This window comes from Impatiens glandulifera, chromosome 1, assembly GCF_907164915.1.
Source record: "Impatiens glandulifera chromosome 1, dImpGla2.1, whole genome shotgun sequence".
Classification (NCBI taxonomy): Eukaryota; Viridiplantae; Streptophyta; class Magnoliopsida; order Ericales; family Balsaminaceae; genus Impatiens; species Impatiens glandulifera.
The window spans coordinates 86,777,113-86,800,432 of record NC_061862.1 but is presented as its reverse complement, the minus strand read 5'-3'; the positions used below and the strand labels follow the sequence as shown (position 1 = coordinate 86,800,432).

General features: G+C 27.5%; 1 protein-coding gene across 1 annotated transcript; it reads right to left on the bottom strand.

Annotated features, from left to right (window-relative positions):
* Positions 1-6,244: 6,244 nt before the first annotated feature.
* LOC124935196 lies at positions 6,245-8,190 on the bottom strand. Its single transcript, XM_047475650.1, has 2 exons — positions 6,642-8,190; positions 6,245-6,552 (listed from the first exon to the last, which is right to left on the bottom strand). Exons 1-2 carry the CDS (start codon positions 8,188-8,190, stop codon positions 6,245-6,247), a joined length of 1,857 nt encoding a protein of 618 aa, XP_047331606.1.
* Between the last annotated feature and the right edge of the window lie 15,130 nt (positions 8,191-23,320).

Genomic DNA, 23,320 nt, shown 5'->3' with positions numbered 1-23,320 from the left:
AAAACTTGTTTTTTTTGGTGTAGTTTTTGAGGATTTTGTTTCCTCTCTTTTAAAGATGTGGTTCTTTTATACTAATTGTTGCACCATACAGTTCAGTTGAATCACTAATCGCTAAAGCTTCTAAAGGATTGGTGTTGTATCACCTACAGGATTGGTGCTGTATCATTTTCATCGTCAATCAAGGAGAAGAGGAAAGACAAGTAGCTTCATCTCGTTTGTATTCTGTCTTAGAAAGATGATGGATTATGTCAACTTTGTTCTACTTTTGTTAATTATGTTGTGGGATGTAACTTATTTTTTGTCTTGGACTTTATTAAGATTTTGAGATTTTTGTTAAAATAAATGATCAAATAAATAAAACATATATATATCATTTGAGTAAGTTACCAAAAAAAGAGACATATTAAGTTTAATTTATGTTAAATGATGATTATATTAAAAAAAAGATCATCTATGCCTTTTGTAGTCAAAGAAGTTCTTCAATAGAAGACAAAAGAAAGATCAATCATAAATCCAAAAGAAAGATCATTCATAAATCATAAATCCAAAAGAAAAAGGATGCATTCAGATTCTTCTACGGTGTTCTACTCATGTCATATTGTTTCAATCATATTTTCCTTTTAAACATCTTTGACGAGTTTGTTTAATACCTTTTACAATATCCCAGTGTAGGAACAAAATGTGTATGTCATGTTTTACTAAGTAATTTACTATCAGAAAGACTCAGCTATCGTCAAACTAGTTTTCATCATAGATTAAAATCTAGATTTATCTGATTCCAAAGGAGAAGTGAGTCAACACATAATGCAGAAATTGTAGAATGACTGAACTTATGGCGTATTAGATGAATTGTGAACCTTTATGGAGCTAGTTCAACTGACAAAATTTCTCTAAGCAATGTAGAATAGACATACATCCAATATACATATATATATATGATTTTTAGTGATCAACTAAGATATTATTATCACCAAATGATAAGAAAGAAAGAACAAATTTTAAGTATAAATGCACCAAATTCTCATGAGGATTTACTAGCTGCAAGAAAACAGCACTTGTCGCCTCCATAGGTGAAGGGTTCAATGCAATTCCTTGAATATGGTTCGTACTGTTGTCTTCCGGTTCTGTCAGGGCCGATTAAGTTTCCTCGGAGAGCGTACTCCAAATTCCACAAAACAACTCCCATTGACGGCCTGTCAACCCCATGCTCCGCTAGACATTTCTCCCCTGTATCACCGTACTTTTTCAGAGAAGTAGGGTTCACTTTCCCTGAAAAAAAAAACAAAAAAGAAAAAATGATACTTTATCTTACAAAACACAAAAGGCAATAACATTTTACCTCATTTTTTGCTCAACAACAAGAACTCAACACATTCAAATGCAATTTTCGCAGGCGCAAATGCGCAATTTTCGTAGGCAACAGATGCACAATTTTTGTAGGCAACAGATGCGTAATTTTCGCAGACGACAGATGCGCAATTTTCGCAGGCGACAAATGCATATTCGTAGGCAATAGTTGCATATTCGCCTGCGACAGATGCATATTCGCCTGCGACAGATGCATTTTCGCAGACGACATAAGCATTTTCGTCTACGACAGATGAATATTAACCCTAAACCATTCAGCCACCATCTAAAATCTTAAACCAAACCATAAATCTTAAACCATTCTTTCATTTCAGCATTCATGCAAGGAAAAGAACGGAAAAACGGGAAAAACCAACCTGAAATGATGAAGGCGAACGCGCGTTGCCTCGGGGAGTTGATCGATTGGCTTCCTTCGTTTTTGTGGCTTCGCTTGATCGCAGGGGAAGATGGAGAGAAAGGGGAAACTGAAATGAGGAGAGAGAAAAATGGGTTGGAAAATAAAAAAAAAGCATATTTTTAATTAAGGGTAAAAGTGTCTTTTCCCCATAACAAAAAGTTATATATATAAAATTTATCCTACCTATGCTAAATTTGGAAATAACTCTATTATCAGAGTTATTTCGTCAAACTAAACTAGACAATTTAATAAATTCTAGTTAAAAGAATTCAATCAAATTATAGTTAATTTTTATGATTTTTTTTAATATAGTAACATAGCATGACCTTTTACCCGTTATTTCACCATAATTTAAGACATTCTAAGTAAAAATTAAACCCGAGACGAACTCTTCATTTAAAATTTTAAAAATCACTCTTATCAGTTGTTTTGGTGAGTTATTCAACATTTAGAAACTTAAACAATAAAGAATGACCAGATAAATTTTAAAAAATAAAAATAATACATAGAACCCCATCAAAGTGATGAAGTGAAAAAGTCTACATAAAATACTAAAAGATAACGAATTCGATTGACAATGAGGTGGATGAACATAGTATCATGCTAATTCTTCGTATTTAAAAAATCACCTAATTATAGTTTTAAATATTTAAACAAAACAAAAACAAAATCAAATTTCATTTCTATTATCTTAATATTATTACAGAAGAATGTTTAGTGTCCAAAATACAAAACTTTAGTTCTTCCAATGATTGTTATACAAAATTAGTTAATTGTTTTTTAAAGTTTTTAGATAATGTATCAAGAAATTCTGGATCACTCTTATACAATGTTGTTAAAATATTGAGTTAATTTTTAAAATTTTACAATGGTATGATTTTGATTAATGTAAACTCTTAAAATAGTCAAACTTCGATCTACTTAAAAAAAAGTGAATTTATATTTATGAATTATAAAAAATATTATTTATGCAAATAAATTAATTAATGTAAGCCCGGTTTGTTTTTGACCTAGAACTAAGTTTGGGCCGATATATATTTTAATTAACTTAAAAACTATATTTTTTTATAATAACTTATTGGAGTGTTAATTTAGATTAAATAATGTTTTGAAATATTTTTTATTTATGTATATATTAACCGATTTAATAATATGTATTCGTTCAATTTCAGATGTGACGTTTTCAAAAACATGTCTAATTAATTTTGTAAATGTAATTTTTTTTATTTGTCAATTATTTATAATTATTATCTAATGAATTATTATTTAGGAAATACATTATATCATCTTTGTATATTAGAAGCATCTTTTTCACTGATCAATATGAATTATGATTCATAAACAATCTTATACCAAATTTTGACGATTTCAATAGGATCATTATACCAAATTTTGACGATTTCAATAGGATCAAAATTGTATTAAGGACAAAAGTGACAAAACACAAGTTTTCAAATAGGCTACTTAACTAGCTATGGTAAAAAAACAATCAAATTCACATATCTAATTTCATTATCAAAAGTTGTCAACAAATATACTTAATAGTGATGAACCAGGAACTACCTGTAAAATAAATTAACTAATGTAATTGACCCGTTTTGTTTTGACCCGCTCACGAGCTGGGTTGGGCCGATATATATTTTCTAATTTACTTAAAAATTGTAATTTTTACAATATCTTATTGAGACGTTAATTTATATTAAATTATTATTTAAAATATTTTTTAATTAAGTATATATATATATATATTAATAACTTTATAAATATTTATTTGTTCAGCGTTAGCAGAAGAGTTTGTGCCAATTAATTTTGTAAATGTAACTTCTTTTTTGTGTATTTTTTATTTATTATTATTTAAATGATTATTATTTAATCTTTGTATCTAAGGAAGCACCCTTCTCAAGAATCAATATGAATTATGAGCCATAAATAGTTTTATACTAAAGTCAATTTTTCAATAGGATTATGATCGTGTATTCGTGTTGGGGACAAATATGTGACAGAAACACAAATTTTCAAATTGGTTAATTAAGTAGCAATTGTAGAAAACAACCAAATTCACACCTATCTAATTTCAATAACAAAACTTATCAATAAATGAACTTAAGAAGTGATGAAATGGAATTTACTTGTAAGATAAATTAATTAATGTAGTTAACTCAATTTGTTTTGGACAGCTTCAATAATGGGTTGGGTTCAATCTATATTTTTAATTTACTTAAAAATTATATATCGGAATTGATTTAAATTAAATAATATTTTGAAATATTTTTTAATTAATTGTATATTAACAAATTTAATAATATTTATTTATTCAATTTTAACTGTTGTGTTTTCAAATAGGATTAATTAATTTTGTAAATGTATTTTTATTTTTTTGTATTATAAATATTTTTTAATTGATTATTATTTAAGAAATCAAACTAAATCATCTTTGTATCAAACAAACACCCTTTTCAGAAATCAAAAAGAATTATGATCTATAAACAATCTTATACCAAAGTTAATTTTTTGATAGGGGACAAAGATGTGACAAAAACACAACATTTCAAATAGGCTCAATATTATTTAACTAATAATGGTAGAAAAAATAACCAAATTTATATATATCTAATTTCATCAACAAAATTTATCAATAAATGAACTTAAACAGTAATAAAACAGGAGCTTACCTGTAAGATAAATAAATTAATGTAATAATAACTTGTTTGTTTTTGACGACTGTTGGAACTGGGTTTGAGCCAATATATATTTTTAAATTTATTTAAAATTTAAAATTATATTTTATCTTACAATATCTGATTGGAGTGTTGATTTAGATTAAATAATATTTTAAAACATTGTTTAATTAAATATATATATTAATAAATTTAATAATACGTGTTCGTGTTCTCGACCAACTACTGTTGGTCAAAAATTTCACATGCCAATTAATTTTATAAATGCAATTTTTTTTGTATTGTCAATTGTTTATTATTATTATATAATTTATTATATACTTAATTAAATATATATATTTTAAAATGATCAATATATAAAAAAAGTTACTTATATATATATATATATATATATATATTACTAATATGTTTTTTCTTTATATAATTTCAAATAAATTCTTATATTAAAAAATAATTTTAAATAAATTCTCAATAATAATAATAATAATAATAAAAATAAAGACATTTCTTTCTTTCTTAGGAGTTATACATAGAGCCACAGAGAACAGAGAACGACCCCTATTTCGAGATTGGGTTATTTTGCCCAGTAAGCTCCATTTGAAATGAATCCATTTGCAGAAGAAACGAAAATAAATATAAGGAATTGTTTAATCCATTCAGGTTATTTCATTTTTTTTATCTTATATTTTGTTTTTATTTCAAAAATAATATTTAAAGATGTAATATTAATTTTTTATTTCAAATTCTCATCTTTTAAATAATTAAGTTGCTTAAAGAAAAAATAAACACACATATATATATATATATATATATATATATATATATATATATATATATATATATATATATATATATATATATTAATATGAACAAATTAACTTTATTATTTCAATTTTTTATCTTAAATACTCAATCATTCTCACATATGCTCTTTAACTCCCATTTTTTAACTTAGTTTTAATATTCATAAACTTTAAATAAAGTTACAAATCATACTATTTTTAAAATATAAATAACAAATATATTTTTTTATTAATATTATATCTTTCAAATATCAACATCTTAATATTAATAATATTTTTAGACTAAAAATAAGTCTTGACTAACTAATCTTGTCACCTTAGTTTGAACATTTTTTATTCAACCATCTCATCATATTTAACCATTATTATCATTGCTTATTATTATTACATCAAAACAAAAATCTCAATTCTTTTTTATACTAAGCAATCATTTTAACTATTACTTCTCACCTTCATTTCTTTGATTTTAAAATTAACACAAATACAAATAGTGATAAACCATGCAATTTAAAACACAAATAGCAATTGATATATTTTGACTACTAATATTATATCTTTCAAATACCTAACACTATAGGAAATAATTGTGTAATACTCATCTTTGTCCTTTAATAATTAAAATAAGTTTCAACTACCAACCTCTTATTCATCACTTCGGTCAACTAATTATCTTATTCACATATTCTTTGTTCCATAATTGATCTCTCATTATCAATTTCGAGTAATTTTTTAGTTAAAAAAACGGCATAATATCATTAAATAAAAAAATTCGAAAATAATAAAGAATTACAAAAGTTCAGAATTTAGACAAAAACAAACTTTAAAAAAAAAATAATAAATGAACCAAGAGAACATCATATGAAACAACTAGATAAGCTTGAAATATAACATATAAGAACTTCCTTAATCCAAATGTTAGAAACCAACTAATTTAGAAACAAATAGCCAATATAAAAAACTTCCTTCATATCCACATCTTTCAATTTAACAACTACTTACTATATGTCCTTTTTATACTCTTCTGTTTCAGCAAACCACTTATCATTTAGCACATCTATTTCTTCCACTAAAACATTGCTGCTATCTATACTTGAAATTACATTCTTTAGATGAAGATTATAATGCACAAATGTCAAGTCAGTTAGTCTCTTTTCATCTTCGCAATTCTGTCCATTCTTGAGCATTTTCTCGGCCAATGTTCTCTTCAATTGATATCTCGAAGCACCACTGCATGTTTGGCTCAGAATCCGCACAGCTAATTTCTGCAACTCAGGGCATTCCCCTCCATAAGTAGACCACCATTCACCTACAAGTAAAAATTCAACACTTTTAACCAAAAAAATATCATAATATTAGTTAGCTGAAATATATATATGTAATGTATAACCAACCCACTTGGTAAAATATTTGTTCTTCGGTCATATGAGATTCCTTCTCCAAAACCACCCTTGGATTCTTGATATTCATCAAGCTGCGTAGAGATGGTATCCTGGACAAACTCAGACTTCTCCATTCGAACTATACAACATAGAAGACCACCTGAAACTTCCATATCATTAAAGAAATCAGCGGAGTAGAATAAACAGGGGTTTAAAAAGTAACCCGCTGCATGAAGAGGGTTATGAAGAAGGGTGTCCCAAATCTCGTCAATAATACTCCAAAACTGCATGTATTCAAATTTTCTTCCGTGAAATTCCTTCTTTATCATTTCTTTAACTTGGTCAATTGTTTCATATATTGTGCCAACAGTGATTATATCCTTTTTGTTAATCAACTCCAAGACACGCACCACAGGGATAGTTCCTGTGGTGACAATCCATGCATCCTCCCAAAAAGATTGATCAGTCACCAGATCAGCCACTTCTTTTCCCTCTGTGCTAGAAGCCCACGATGATGTGATCCACTCTGAGGACGTGAACATTCTCTTCAAATTCTCCTCTTCCGATAAAATATTCTCTAAGGTCAAAAAACATCCCGCAAACTTACTTCTCGAGGACTTAACCAAGTTATGAACACCAGTATGAGTCCTCATGAGCTTCAGTATTTCAGCACAATTATAAATGAACTTTGTGATGGTTCTAGCCTTGATCAGAACATTGTTTATCATAATGATCATTTGCATCTTCTCTAACATGAGTTCTATACAATGAGATGCACTCACCGTCCAAAAAATGTTTGGGTACTTTTCCATCAACTTCTCACCAACCACTTTCATATTAGGCGACCCAGTGTATGTGATGATTTGAATGACGTTCTCTACCCCAATATCTTCAATAACTTCGTCAATGCAGATCTCCAAGGCATTATCATCAGAAATATCATCTGAACGAAGATAAACCGGACCTTGTGGACATTCAACTAGAATGTTTACAAGGTTTCTCCCATTTTCATCAAACCACCCATCCAACAATATACTACAACCTGTGTTCATCCACGAATCTCTGATCTTGTTCACATATTCATGCATTTGCTTCACTTCATCCTGGAGGAACTTTCCTCCCATCATTGAGGAACTAGGCATAATAATATTGTTGAATTCTAAAGTTGTTAGTAAAGAAGTGTTTCTTATGACAGAAGCTAGAGATTGGTTTTGTTCACTAGGATCAGCATCTTGAATGTTAATGGTTTCAATCTCGATATCATTTGATTGGTGGTGAGACTTGCTCCTCTTGCAAGAAGAAATGTTTGAATGGTCTAGACTCCGGACTTTTTTTCTTAAGTGTGACCTCTTTTTTAGTAATTCTTTTTCGAAAAATTGCATTACATTTAATGGAACATCATCACAAGGAGTAACATGTTCCTCCCACATACCAGCTAAATGTGATCTAAGATGTTCTAAGCCAGACACAAATTTTCCACAGTAGTTGCACTTTATTTTCCCTTCTGATTTATCCACAGATACGCAGTACTGGTTAATATCTAAACTTACTGCATGTGTATTCATTTCTGCTTCCGCAAAAATGAAATGACAGATCTGTAGATTAATCGTCTTTCAATGGCTTTATCTTGATTTGGAATTTCTTAACCTCCAACTTGTTTTTCACAAGAATTCGTTGACACTTTGAATCAACTGCCATGCAAAAAACTAAATATCAGATTCACATACTAGATTAAATAAACGAATCACAATGCTAAGCACTCATCTCCAACTATATGATGAAAATAAAGCTTTAGGAAACTAGGTAAGATTATTTAGAAATGCATACTTAGTGAATGCGAGAACTCTTATCAGATTCATAAGCTTAATTGAATAAAATGATTGAAATTAATATGAAACAGCAGTCAATCAAGTAGTCCCAATTCTACTAGATCAACTTGCTTCTTTAAGAATATATGCATATGGAATGTCTTATGTAGTGTACTTTCCCAAAAATAATTTATGCAGAATATTCTGTCACGTGCCCATATCTGGAATGTCATATGCAGATTTTATTTTTGTATGAAATTGATGAAGAAAGAAAATATTATTTTTCAAATGAACTGCTTGTTCTAAATATCATAAAAGAATAAAAAAAAATTCCCTTCCTCAAAATAAAATGATATTTTGAAATTTTGAATGAATAAAGAAGTTCAAGACAAAATAAAACTACTTTCAAATTTTGAGTGAACAAAGAAGTTCAAGACAGAAAAAAACTCTTCTGAAATTTTGAATGAACAAATAAGGAGTTAAGACAAAATAAAACTCTGGCTAGATGATTTTGTTACTAATATCACTATCGACTATCTTATACACCTAAAACATCTAGATAATATATCTATTTAAAAATATCAAAATATTTTTAAAAAACATTTTAAATTAAATAATGACAAACTGCTGTTAAGGTTGAATTGACTGCTCTAAAAAATAATAACACGTCGAATCTGATTTACCTCCAACCAACAAGAAACCTATTGGTTGTCGATAGGTTTAGAAAAAAATAGTTAATCCCAATGGATCTGTAGCCAAATACAAAACTCGACTCTTCTCTTCAGTCGCCAAAATAGTGACAATCAATTATTTATTTTTGGGAAACGGTTTAATACCATTTCATTAAGAAGCTAAAAGTGGGAGGGTCAATAATCAAAACTAAGCAACCCCTAGTCTTGATTGTAAGATAACAAACAATAAACCCAAAAATTCTGAATGGTAGCTGTCAAATTACATCATAAAACATAGATTGTAATGAACAAAAACTACAATCTAACAATCTCAACCAAAAGTTTATGAATTGTTATTTGTTTTAACATTTTCTAATAGGCTTAAGAGACCAAAAGGTCACGGATTTGATTTCATGTAGAAGCGTTTTGAGTTTAAGCGGGGGGTCATGACTATTGAGTGTCATGCTAGTTTTCCTTCATCCAAACAAAAAAATATTTGTTAAAAGTTGGTTCTAACAACAATTTGATGTTAATAATGCATTTTATCTACGGTGATCTCGCTGAAGATGTATACATGGATCTTTCAGAAGGCTTCATTGAAGCAACATCAAATAATGTATGTCATCTTAACAAAAAATTTATGGTTAAAATATGTTTCACGTTAGTGAAATATAGACATTTCTAGACCATGGATGAGTTTGATTTTGTACCGACGCTTAATGATAATTGTACTTTTATTCTTAAAATTAAAAAAACTTTCACTACCATGTTAGTATTCATTACTAGAGATTGTATTAAATTCAAAAAAAAATTATCAAAAATAATTTTTGGGTTTAGAATTGCATCGTATTAGCACTGATTTATATATAAATCAATGTAAATATATACTCTTGATATATTAGTTTATAAAAGTTAACTAGTTTATCATTCCGATGTCAAAGGGATTAAACTGAATAAAAACAATAGTATAGTTTTGCTAAACAAAAAAAATCAGAAATATTTTTTATACAATAAAAATTATTGTTGTTCAAGAATAATAAATATAATTGTTGGATAATTAATAAAATGTTTGAGTATTCAAGACAATAAATACTAGGTGACTCTTCAACTTTTGTAGAGAAATGTTTTTGTTTATCAATTAAAAATGTAAAAGACATGTATTTTCATCGAACAATATTTTTTTTAAAAATTCACTAAAAATCTCAAATAACCCAACATCAAACAAGCTAAAAGAGAAATATAAAAAGAGGTCCTCTCAACTTCATCCATGTGCCCTCTCAGACGAGAGTGTCCCATTTTTAATTCAACTTCCCAAATTAGCCTCATTTGTTCAATCTTTTTTAAACTAGTCTGTTTGCTATTCAAACTCGAGTTAATTTGATATATATATATATATATTTATTTTATTAATATGATAAATTATTATTAAATATATATTATATATTTAATTATTTAAATTATTATTTTTATAATATAATAAATATTATCATCACTTTTATAAATAATTAATATATTATTAATTCACAACTTTTTATTGTATATATGCTTTTCATTGGGTGGTATATTAAAAGTTTTTCATTAAGTTGTCATTTCATGACTTAACATTCTTGACCTAATATATAATAAAATGAAAAACTTTGAATATAAAATACAATGAAACACTTTAAATATATAATAAAAGGTTGTGAATTGACAATATAATTTTTTTTTTTATTTTTACATTGAAAAAGTATATAAGAGACAAAAAAAAAAAAAAACTAAATAATTTATAATAAATATTTGGTAAAAAGAGAAAACTGATTAAATAAAAATTTGGATGAAGATGTTATAAAGATATCATAATAAATAATTGGTAAAGAAATAACATATATTAATTATTTATAATGTTATATTATAAAAAATAATAATTTAAATAATTAAATTTAAAATATATATTTAATAATAAGTTAAATTTAATATATATATATATATATATATATATATGTTAACTCTGAGTTTGAATAATAAATGAGACTAGTTTGAGAAACCTCCCCCTCTAATACCCTGATCCTTTTCTACCCACATTTTATTTATTTTTATCCATTATACACACACTTTTCTCAAAAAATAATACTTAAACAATTTAAATAAAATAAATTTAAATATTATATATTAAAATAAAATATATATTATATAAATATTAGAATTACACACCTATTTTATCTTTACTTGATTTTATAATTATAATTTATATGATTAAAATTCAAAATATTAAATTAAATAATTTAAATAAATATACACTATATTAAAATAAACTACATAGATATATTTTAATGTTTATCTAAGTTATTTTATTTTATAATTTTTTTTAAAATTATTTAATTTAAAGTATATTTATCATTCTTAATTTGACTAGTAAGAAATTTTACAATAAGTTTAATTTTAATTATATATTATATTTATAAAATTAAATAAAAATAAATAATTTAAATATATATAAATTAAATAAATATTAAAATAAAATGTATAAAAATAAATTAAATTGTATAATAAAATTGAATTATTCTCTAACCACCTACCTAAAAAGAATTTCAGTCTTATAATAAAATTAAATATAATATATTTATAAAATTAAATAAAAATAAAAATTAATAATTCATATAAATATATTATAAAATAAAATTGTAAGAATAAAATAAGATATATAAAGATAAATAAAGTTTTATTTTATTTATTTTATTTTATTATTTATGTAATATATTTTATTTTAATTTATAATATTTATTTAAATTATTTAATTTAATTTGTTTAATTTTAATATACATATTATATTTATAAAATTAAATAAAGATAAAAACATGTTAATATTTATTTAATATATTTTATTTTAATATTTATATAATATATTTTATTTTAATATATAATATTTTAATTTTATTTTAATTATTTAATAAAATATTATTAATTTTAACTTTATATATGTATAATATTTTTATAAAATTAAGTCATTATTAAATTTAGTCATAGAAATATGTAATTAATAATGTAATTAATGAGATTAGACGGAGAAAAGTGGGTATATTAAGAAAATGAATGAAAATGTGGATATATTGGGAAAAGGTAAATGGAACGTGGGTAGACAGGAAATAGTTCCTCGTATCCTCCATTATCACTTGCATCATCGTTGATTGAAATGATTAAAAAAAATAATCATTTCAAATCTTTGTGATAATTAAAAGATGTTTGAATAACTAAAACAATCAATTCAATGTTATCTGACTTTTCAACTTTCTAAAGAAATCTGTTTGTTTATAATTAAAAATCCAAAAAACCTGTAGTTTCATCCAGCAATATTTTAAAAAAAAAAATCAATAAAACTCTCAAATACCTGAACATTAAAGAAACTCCAAGAGATAGAAGAGAAAGACTAATCAAACCTAGAATGATAATAGAGAATATACATACCATTCATAAACTACCTTAAAGACTAGAGTCTAATCCTAGTCTTTAGATGTTCATGTACACCATTTTCTTTTACTTTCCTTCTAAAATTAGGGTTTATTTAACTTGATCAGCCATTCTAATGATCCCCTTTTATTCAGGACGTTTTTATTGAAACAGAACCATTCATAATCTACCTTTTACCAGACAAAAATTATAACAATAGAATGTGATTCTAACAAAAATGGGTAAAAATTATATGGGTCATTAACTTTGATAAAATTAAACAATCAAATTCGCATAAAAACTTACCTGTAATGTGGAATAGTGGAGAAGATGAGAAAAGCATTCACGCTGGAACCCCAAGTCCGCAAAGGATAATGCCTCCACTACAGGTGAGCCAGAGATGAATAATCTGATGAAGAAGACAAGAATAAGAGGTTTGAACGTGCTTTTCCCTTTCCTGCAGAAAATAGTGAAGAAGAATAGCCGGACTTAAAGAAGAAGATTGTGCTGGAAATGGAAATGGGTCAGTGTCCTCTTCTGCTATTGGCTGCAGATTGAGAGAGAGAGAAAGAGGATGATAATTGTTCTCTTTCTCCTTTGCATGCTCATGGTTTCCTCCAGCTGTTAGTGTGTAAATCAACGTCTTAATACCTTTTGATATGGGGACTTGGTCACTTGGGTAAATGTTGAAGTTCTCTTTAGAAGATCATTTGATATGAGATTTTAAATAATAATAATACCTTTTGATTAAAAAATAGTATTTTTTTTAGTCTGTAAAACTAATAAAATATAATGATGATACTTTTTCAAGTTACATTTATTTATTTATTTTATGTTATTAAGTAGTTTGAGTTTGCTGATTTTATTGATAGTATATTGATTTCTTTAAGTTGGATTGGGTTTAACTTAATTATTTAACACATAAATAATGATGAGAGAATATTTTAAGGAAATAATGCTTATTTTGGTAAAAAAAAAATTAAAAGGTATTAATATATAATATATAAATAAATAATAATAATTTAAAATATATATTATTTTAGTATTTTTAATAATGAATTGAATAATATGCTGAAAAAGAGGGGGAGTGATATGATGTTTTTGGGTTATGGTTATTTAAATAATCTACATCCGAAGAGGGAGAATTATGGATGACAAGTCGGGTAGTGAAATACTCATCCCCGAACCCGATTTAAATTTTACTATTCGACTCCGATGAGTATATCTATTTGTATCTCATCTTCGATTCGGCTGATATTCAATCCCCGATTAAAATATAAATTTATATTGATTATTTTCTAAATATACTAAATATTAAAAACCCAAATAAAAATATTATTTATTTGCATTGCATAGTTATATTGTAAAAAGTGAAGAGTGAATAGATAGAGAAAACACTTTGTTGTTATTAAAGAAAAATAAAGATTAAAAATTATGGGGAAGATAAATTAAAATGATGTTGGAGTAGAGTGTGTATGAATATAGGTAACATAAATGTTAGATAAAATTAGACCGGTTAATAGAACTTAACACAAACAAATCTCCTATGCAGGAACAGACAAAGAACCGGACCGATCAAATCAATGAACCGGTTAAGAAACTCAATCGGTCAAGTTATCAAACCGACCAGAAACATGACCGCACAAGGAAGGCAAGACCGGTCAAAACTGAAGGCCGGAAACACCAGATAGTCGGTCATTAACCGACCAGAAGCCAAAACAATAACCGGAAGTCATCCGGTAAAGACAAATAACCGACCAACATAAGAAGATACTTCGTGTATCTGTTGAGAATGATACCAAAGGAACAGACTGAACATTTCCATATTCATACAAGTCTGAGGACAGTCTGCAGACTGTAGAAGACCGTCCTACAAAATCTTTCTACTTTAGGATAAATTAGAAAGGCAATCTTCCAAGTACAGACAACTGTCTAACCGACAATCACCATATTGAGTAAAAGACAAACATAGTCGGTTTGTCCTACATACTGGAAGAACAGACCGACAGGTCTGAAAAGTTGACCGCTAGGTCTGAATCACTGAACCTCTGCTCAGCCAATCAAATTCAAGGAAATGAAATGTGACCGTTGGCACATTTCACCTATAAAAGGAGGAGCTGAAGAGGAGTAAATGTGGGACACATTGGACAATTAATTTGCAAGTGATAAGAGTGTGTTCTATCTCTAGAAAGCTTAAGTGCTAAGTTGAAGTGTAAATTCTACAATTTCGGTTAAAATTGTACGAGTGTTATCGAGCAGGAAATAAGTCTCGATCGGATTGTATTTGTATTCCTTAGTGAATATCCTTCTCGCGGTTTCGAGAGGAAGGGGTGACGTAGGAGTTTTATCTCTGAACATCCATAAAAATCTATCTTGTTATTTACTTTCCGCCTGATTTATTTTATAACCGAGCTGTACTAACCTACCTACACCGCTTTGACCGACTCTACACTACCTAAACCGAATCATTAAGTTACAAAACCGACCCAGCAACCTCCAAACCTGTCTTATCTAAAACCGGTTCTGCCTATCTCGTGAGTGTACTGCTTCAACCTCAAACAAACCTCTTCCGCGCTTGAACCTAGATCCTAACAACCCCGGTCCTCTAGCCGCTACCTAGATCCTAACAATAAATAATATATTTGTTATAAATTTGTAATGATGTGGAATTTGAAAAATCAAATTAAATTTTAATATATATTAATATATTTCGAGTATTTGATTTGGGTTTCACACACTCCCATCCCGACTTCGAACCCGATCAAGTAATCATTTTCACTCTTCACCCCGACTCTGAATTCGATTTAAAATACCCAAACTCAATCATCGAGTACCCATAAATATCGGGTATACGAGTGCCTATTGCGATCCTTAACTGAAATAATGTTGATAATGACGAAGAAAATGTGATAAAAACATATTAAGAAAAAAATGGTTGTAAAATAAAAAAAAATAATGAGAAAATTCATGATTTTTTTACTAAAGTATCCTTTTACATGGATTTAAGTAAATGGTATAAATAAATTATATTTTGCATTTTCAATTTTATTGTCTTTCTTAAGTCATAATTGATTATTAGGAGGTTGTTGTGATCCTATGTCTTTTTCTTTTTTGGTTTTAAAAAATTTAAGAAAAATTATTTTTTTAATCGATCATTTCTTAACAATAATATAACTCATTTCATCAACCAAAATACTAAAATACCTTTTATTTTAAATTATGATTTTTTATTTTATTTATATATATCAATACCCTTTAAGTCTTTTTTATAAAAAATAATCATCACCAATCATTATTTTTTTCTTCTTTCTAGGTTTTTTAAAAAACATCAATCCGAACAAGGTCCTATATTTAAATAACAATACAGATGTTGTCACTAAAGAAATTTGTACCAGCTTCCCTATTTTGTATCTCTAAAAATAATATAAAATAATAATATCTCTATTTTAGAGAATCAAAATATAAATTATTCTACATAGCTTCCTTATCCTTATCCATATATTATTTAAATATTCATTAAAACAACCAACTTTTCAACCACCTCAACCACTTAATTACTTATTCATATATATTTAAATATTCTTTAAAACAAACAACTTTTCAACCACCTCAACCACTTAATTTATTTATAACCCTTAAATATTATTCATAACTTCTCAACCACCTTAAGAACCTAAAATATATATAAGAACACATTCCCATAAAGAAATGACTACTTTAAAAGAAAATTTTGATTTGTACCAAAAAATTTCAAGGTGTGTGTTGGATTGATTTTTGTATTTATTTTAATAGTTCAAACTTTGTTAGAAATGAAAAGAGAAATGATGGAATGGTTAGCCATGAAAGAGAAAATATATTATTTTATTATTTAGGGATGTTACAGTAATCCCTACATATAAAGATTCCCTGTTCATCATCCCTAAAAAATTATAAGGATAGAGAATTTGATAAAACATTTTTTTTTACAATTTTTATATTATTTATTTTCATAATAGAGATAGAACACATTTTAAGGATTTTGCTAAAATGCTCTAATGAGAATGGTATAAAATTATTTTGATTTTTAAAATATTACAATCCTTTTGATTATTTTATTTCTCTTTAAAATGTGACAAAAATATAATAAATTAGAAATGAAAATAAATAAAAAGAATTAATGACACAATAATCTATAACTGTTTTAAAGTGTATGAGCGAGTAAATTCACAATCCGATTCAAATATTCATTTATTCTCACATATATTTATATCCAAATTAAGCACAACACTTTGAAAATTAAAGATCATTAATATAAACAAAATTTTAAATAATTAAGTTATTATGTTTAAATAATTTTAGTTGATATAAAAGGGTGATATAAACTATAAATTTTAATTTGACTGATTATACTCACTTAAAATTCTTAAATCTGTATTCATATAGAGAATGTATATATAAGTTATTTGCTATTGAGGGGGATTAAATGAATAACTATTTGAATAATTTAAAAAAGATTAGAATAGTTTAAAATGTTATTAAAAAACATTTAATTTTGTATTTTAATTGATGGTATGATGGATAATTTGAACATTACAAAGCCGAGGCAGTAGAAAGGGACTAGTGCCGTTCCTGAGATTTTTTATGCCTTAGGCGAAAGCACGAAATTGGAGCCTTACGCATAAACTTCACTTGTGTTTCACAGTTGATCTTCAATAACCTTCCAATATCTACAAAGATGCAACATAAATTGTCAACGAAAGTGACTTCTTCTTGTATTTTTAGATGCAAAATCATTGATAATTGTATCGTAATCAATATATTCCAAAAAATCTTTTTCAATACATAAAATAGCAAGTCCATTCAATCTATCTTGAGACATCGAAGATCTTAGATAATTTTTCAATAATTTTAACTTAGAAAAACTTCTTTCAACATAAGCTACCGTAACAGGCAATGTTAGTAAAATTCGATATACAATAGAGACATTAGGATAACAATCTATTGACATGACAAAATCAACTTGTAGTATTTTTAGTTCAGAAAACAAATCACTCAAATTAACATCACATGTACCTTCATGAGAAAATACATTACAAAATGTGCTACACTTTTCTTTCATGAGAATCTTTTGTTCTTTTAACAAACTTGTCAAGCGCACCACTTTGAGATTTAACAAATTGTTCTTCTAATTCTTTCTTTTTTCGTTTTTCATATTCAGATAAATATTTTTTCGGCGTCATCAAACAAGTAAACTATTTTCAAAGATCTTTACGGCTTAACCACACAAATACACAATCTCAAAACAAAGCATAAAAATAAATAACAATCAAACCCTGATGTTGAATTTTCACTTTTAATGGTTAAACCTTACCTCAAGGCTCAACCCAGCGAAACCGAGCCACCGTCGAAATTATTTTGTTGTCGGTTTCGTTGTCGATTTCGTTATGAGTTTCGTTGTCGGTGTAGGATGCAAAGACTGAGAGAGACAGACAGTGATATAGACAGTAGGGTTTTCAATTTTTTGTTCTGATAGTGTTAGTTTGTTTCTCTATTTGGGCTATAGAGTCATGGGCCAAAAAATTTAACATAATAAAAAAAAATTAAAGAATAAAAACTAAAAATCCTTATTAATACCTAACATATATAAAAAAAAATGGGCCCCTTTTTTGTCCTAGGTCCTAGGCTGCCTACCCCTCCGGGCCCGGTCTGTGCTGAAAGGGAGAAGGGTGTTAAATAAAAATAATAATATATAGATGTGTTGGACTATCAGTGATATTATAATTTAATTTCGACGTCGATGTGGTCGTTTGAATGACGGGTTTATCATCATAATAATTATTATGTAAGTACTATCTTCTCTCTCTGAAAACATCATAAACATAAGGGCTTGTTCGTTTAAAGGTAATTTGAGATTATTTATTTTATTTATCATTAACAAAATTAATTTTTATTTTATAATTGAGTTTGTTTATTTTGATAAAAAAAATCTTATTTAATGAAAAATATGTTATTTAAAATTTTAATTACCTAATTTATTATGATAATATTATTTTATTCAAAAATTAAATTTTATAAAAATAAGCTAAAATTATTTAATATTTGTAATTGATGAAGATTAAATAATGAATATATATATATATATATATATATATATATAATATTTGTTTTTTTGATAAATAAAAAATAAAAAAATAATTGAACATCCAACAAGCTCTAAAAGTTTAGGATTTGGGAAGAAGAAGGGAAGAGATCTTCTATTGTCAAATTACCCTGTTTCCTCTCACAATGGGAGGGTAATATGGTAAATAAATAAAAACTTTTTTATTTATTTACCACATTACCCCTCCCATTGTGAGAGAAGAGAATATGAGAACAGAGTAACCCTAATTGTAATTTATTAGGTAATTTAACAACAGGAGGTCTCATGAATGAGAAAAAAATATATAGGTATGTAAGTTCTTTGGTGAAAAAACGAATATATAATTAAAAATTAAAATAATAATTAACAAATTTTAATTAATGAAGAGACGATATAATAATATATTATTCAACGATATAATAATATATTATTCAACTGGGTTTTATTAATAAAAGTAGGAAGATTCGTGGAATGCAAATGAATAAAAATATAAATAAAATAAATTTAATAAATAATAATAATAATATGTGTTTAATGTTTAAATTTTTTAATAAATTATGAATAATATATTAAAATAAAAATAGAATACTCTGATTACACATTTTATTCACTTCGGTAAAACAACTTATCTTTTCACATATTTTATCATATATTTTTTTTTTAATAAATCTCTTGTCTCGTGACTTTACACTTTTACTTTGGTTAATCAAATATTTGATTTATATTTTTAAACATTTAATACCATGACCACACACTTTGGTCAATCAAATATTTGATTCATATTTTTTAACCACTTTCAATTGATATCGACATATTATTCCTCGACAAACCACATTTCAATCACACTTGGTTAAATTGGTACTTGTTTTTGTTAGGTTGCAAAATCGAAACATACATATATCATTTTTAATTTTAATTTTAACCGTTTGAAGTTTATAGGCGGGTCAACTCACAATTTGACCCAAATATCCATTTACTCTCACATATATATCTAAATTAACCACAACTCTCGACCCAGCAATCCAGACACTTTGAAAATTAAGCATCATTATATATATATATATATATATATATATATATATATATAGATTAGTTAGTTACAAAGTTGAACTTATATTGTTAAAATGTTCCGCATTCATCAAATTTGGTGTTGAATTAAAAAAATAAAGTCTTATTAGACTAGTTGGTTAAAAAGTTGTACATGTTTTGTTAGATTGCAAATTCGAAACATATATATAACATTTTAAAATTTATTTTTAATCGTTTTAAGTTTATTGGCGGGTCAAACCACAATCCGACCCAAGTATTCATTTACTCTCACATATATATCCAAATTAACCACAACTCTCGACCCGGAAATCGGGACATTTTGAAAATTAAGCATCATATTATATATTAATTAGTTAAAAACTTATATTGTTAAAATGTTATCTGTTCATCAAATTTGATGTTAAATTTAAAATATAAAGTTTTGTTAGTTTAGTTGGTTAAAGGGTTGTACTTGTTTTGTTAGGTTGCAGGTTCACAACATACTTATAACATTTTTAATTTTATTTTTAACCGTTATAAGTTTATGGGCGGGTCAACCCATAATCCGACTTAAATATCCATTTACTCTCATATATATATATATATATATATATATATTCAAATTAACCACAACTCTTGATCCGACAATCAAGACACTTTGAAAATTAAACATATATATATATATATATTAGTTACTTAAAAAGTTGATATTATATTGTTAAAATGTCTCACGTTCATCAAATTTGGTATTAAATGTAAAATATAATTTTTTATTAGCCTAGTTGGTTAAAGAGTTGTATTTGTTTTATTAGGTTGCAAGTTCGGAACATACATATAGCATTTTAAATTTTACTTTAATTGTTTTAAGTTTATGGGCGGGTCAACCCACAATCCGACCCAATTATCCATTTACTCTCACACATATATTCAAATTGACCATAGCACTCAACCCGATAATCCAGATATTTTAAAAATTAAGCATCATTATATATATAGATTACTGACGAACATGCCGACTTCGTTATCCTCGACTTATTAATGGTTAGAAAACCTAATCCTAAAATGCTCTCATAAAAAACCTCGGTATTCACTATTACTCATTAATTGATGTCCGTTCGCAAATGTCAACATTAACGGTAGTGTATGAGATTTAACAAACTCCGTCCCACAAATTGCCTTAAGATTCACAAAGTTATGTGTGCTACCTGTCCACCAAGACATATATGTTCTTACCCCGACTACCCTTGATCTTCATTGTCTCAATTGTTGTAGCACCTTCTAAGCTCAATGTCAATACTTATGTTCTTCTGCCACAACCCCATTGATATCTCTTTTATTTCCATCTTCCACCAGTTCAATACTCATAATCACCAGCTCAAATTTACATCTATGACCATATTCCCACTTTTTTTTTTTCACAATAGAAACATTCAATCTTCTTTCTTCTCTTGTCTAGTGTCTTCTGGTCCAAATTAAACCTTCGGGGATTTAGATTAGTGACGACCAGTTTCGACAATGATCCATTATTAATAGCATTAGTAGAAGTACTCACACTTGATCGATTATAGCCTCCTAAATAGTTGTTTCTACTTCCAAATACAGTTTTCTTATGATTAGGCTTTATTTGCTAAGTAGCCCTTCTGTACCAATGATTCACACACTACCTCCTGTAGTTTAATATTTGTCCTCTTAGAGTTTAGCCATTACCATAGCCTCCGATAATGATTCCAGTTTTTGAATTCTGATTGGATTCACAATCTCCCCCTTTAACCCGTTTAAATAGCCTTTAATTGAGTATTGTTTCTAAAGGTTTTTTAGATAGAGAAAGTGGGAGCTAAAGAGTCATTGCCATTGAAGATGAGTTTTTCTTTCTTCTGTCTCTTTTCAGATTCTTCCTTTTGATTCTTAATGATATGATCTTTATTATTCATATCGTTCTAGTTCAGTTCATTATATATTAGTATAATCTCTGCAAGATCAAATTCTAATAGGTTGGTAAAATGTTCTTCTTTTTTACTTATAATGATATGAATTATTGATTCTTCTACAGTTTTTGTTTTGATTCATTATCTTAGTTATCATCATGTTAAAAGAGTTGATTATAATCTTTTGTGTAAGGTCAGTGTTAAGTTGGGTCTATGATATTATCTATAATTTTATAAATCTATATTGGTTATGAGAAACAATGGTGACACTGTTAATTCATCGTTCTTGGGTGGAGTCCGCATCGACATTATGTGGTATTTGGTTGGTAAGGGAGGGTACGTTGTCCATCTTATGGACGACCGACCTTAGGTTCGCTTAAGCGACCAAAGGAAGGATGCATTCTCAAAAGGGCCAAGAGAAGTTGAAGGGTCTCGTAAGTCGTCGATCTTCAATCGACTTTCTCATCCACCTCTTAAGGAACCTATCAGGTCTAGTTTTGGAACGAATATGCGGCAATCAAAGACTATAATTAGAAATATTATTAACGAAGGTGGAATGAGTCAATACTTGGTGGGCCGTCCAACCCATCCAATCCGAAAATACTAGGTGAAGAAGATGTCGGTTCACACTAACACAGTTCTTAGCTGCACGCAGCTGGATTCCCGTGCCGCCAATGCACCATCATATTCAATGTAAGCTGACTCAGGAAGGTGCCTTATATGGTTGGACTGGACAGAAAAGATAATGGTCGGTGGTAAAATTTTGAATTTCAAACCTTATTAGATCGTCCTAGAGTTGTGGTTATTTCATAATGTAAGATGGGAAAAAGGAGATCAATCAAAGTAAATGAGAATCACTTGAAGTTGATCCGTAAATCTCTTCGATCATCATCATGGAAGAAGGAGCAACTTGGTTTCGGTCCTAATAATGGAGAATTTTGGTCGAGCTATAATTCACATGGAAGGTACATTGCTTTATGGTGTGAGTTCAAAATAATATTTATAATACCAATTGCAAATTGTGTAATTTCATTTTTGGAGGATGAACTTCGTCGACTTGTTAATGATTGATCGATTGTCACTGAGAAATTGCAGGTTAAGAGTAACATTTCAATGTTGTGGATATGAATAGACAAGCGTATGAAACAAAATACGTCATTAGGAGGTCTAAACCAGGTTCAACTAAGAATGATATATAAATTCGTTTGTTTGGAATGTCTACATTATTATGGAACTCTAATCTTCTCCGTAGAGTAGTTGATGATCTTGGTGGGTTTATTGAGTGTGATGAGAGTTATCAAAGCAGAAACGATGAAGGATGGATCCAAATTCTTGTAGCCCCTTTTGAGCCGAACATCAGATATATGAAAATCCTTCTTATGAATAACATAACACATGAATGTAAGTTTATGGTTTGACCAAAACGCTCTAATGAAATTTTAATAACGACGAATACTAGTTCTTATTTTGATCCTAACAATAATACCAATATTGAACATTTTTCTTGGTCAGGTCAACAAAGTCATGATATTTTATTTATTTATTTTATTATTTTCGATATAATGGATTTACCTGGACCAATACATAGTTTTCTTTTAGTCTTTCTAGGAGTGGGCCTTATATTAGGAAGTTTGGGAGTGGTATTACTCCCCAATCCAATTTATTCTGCTTTTTTGTTGGGATTTGTTTTTTTGTATATCCTTATTCTATATTCTACC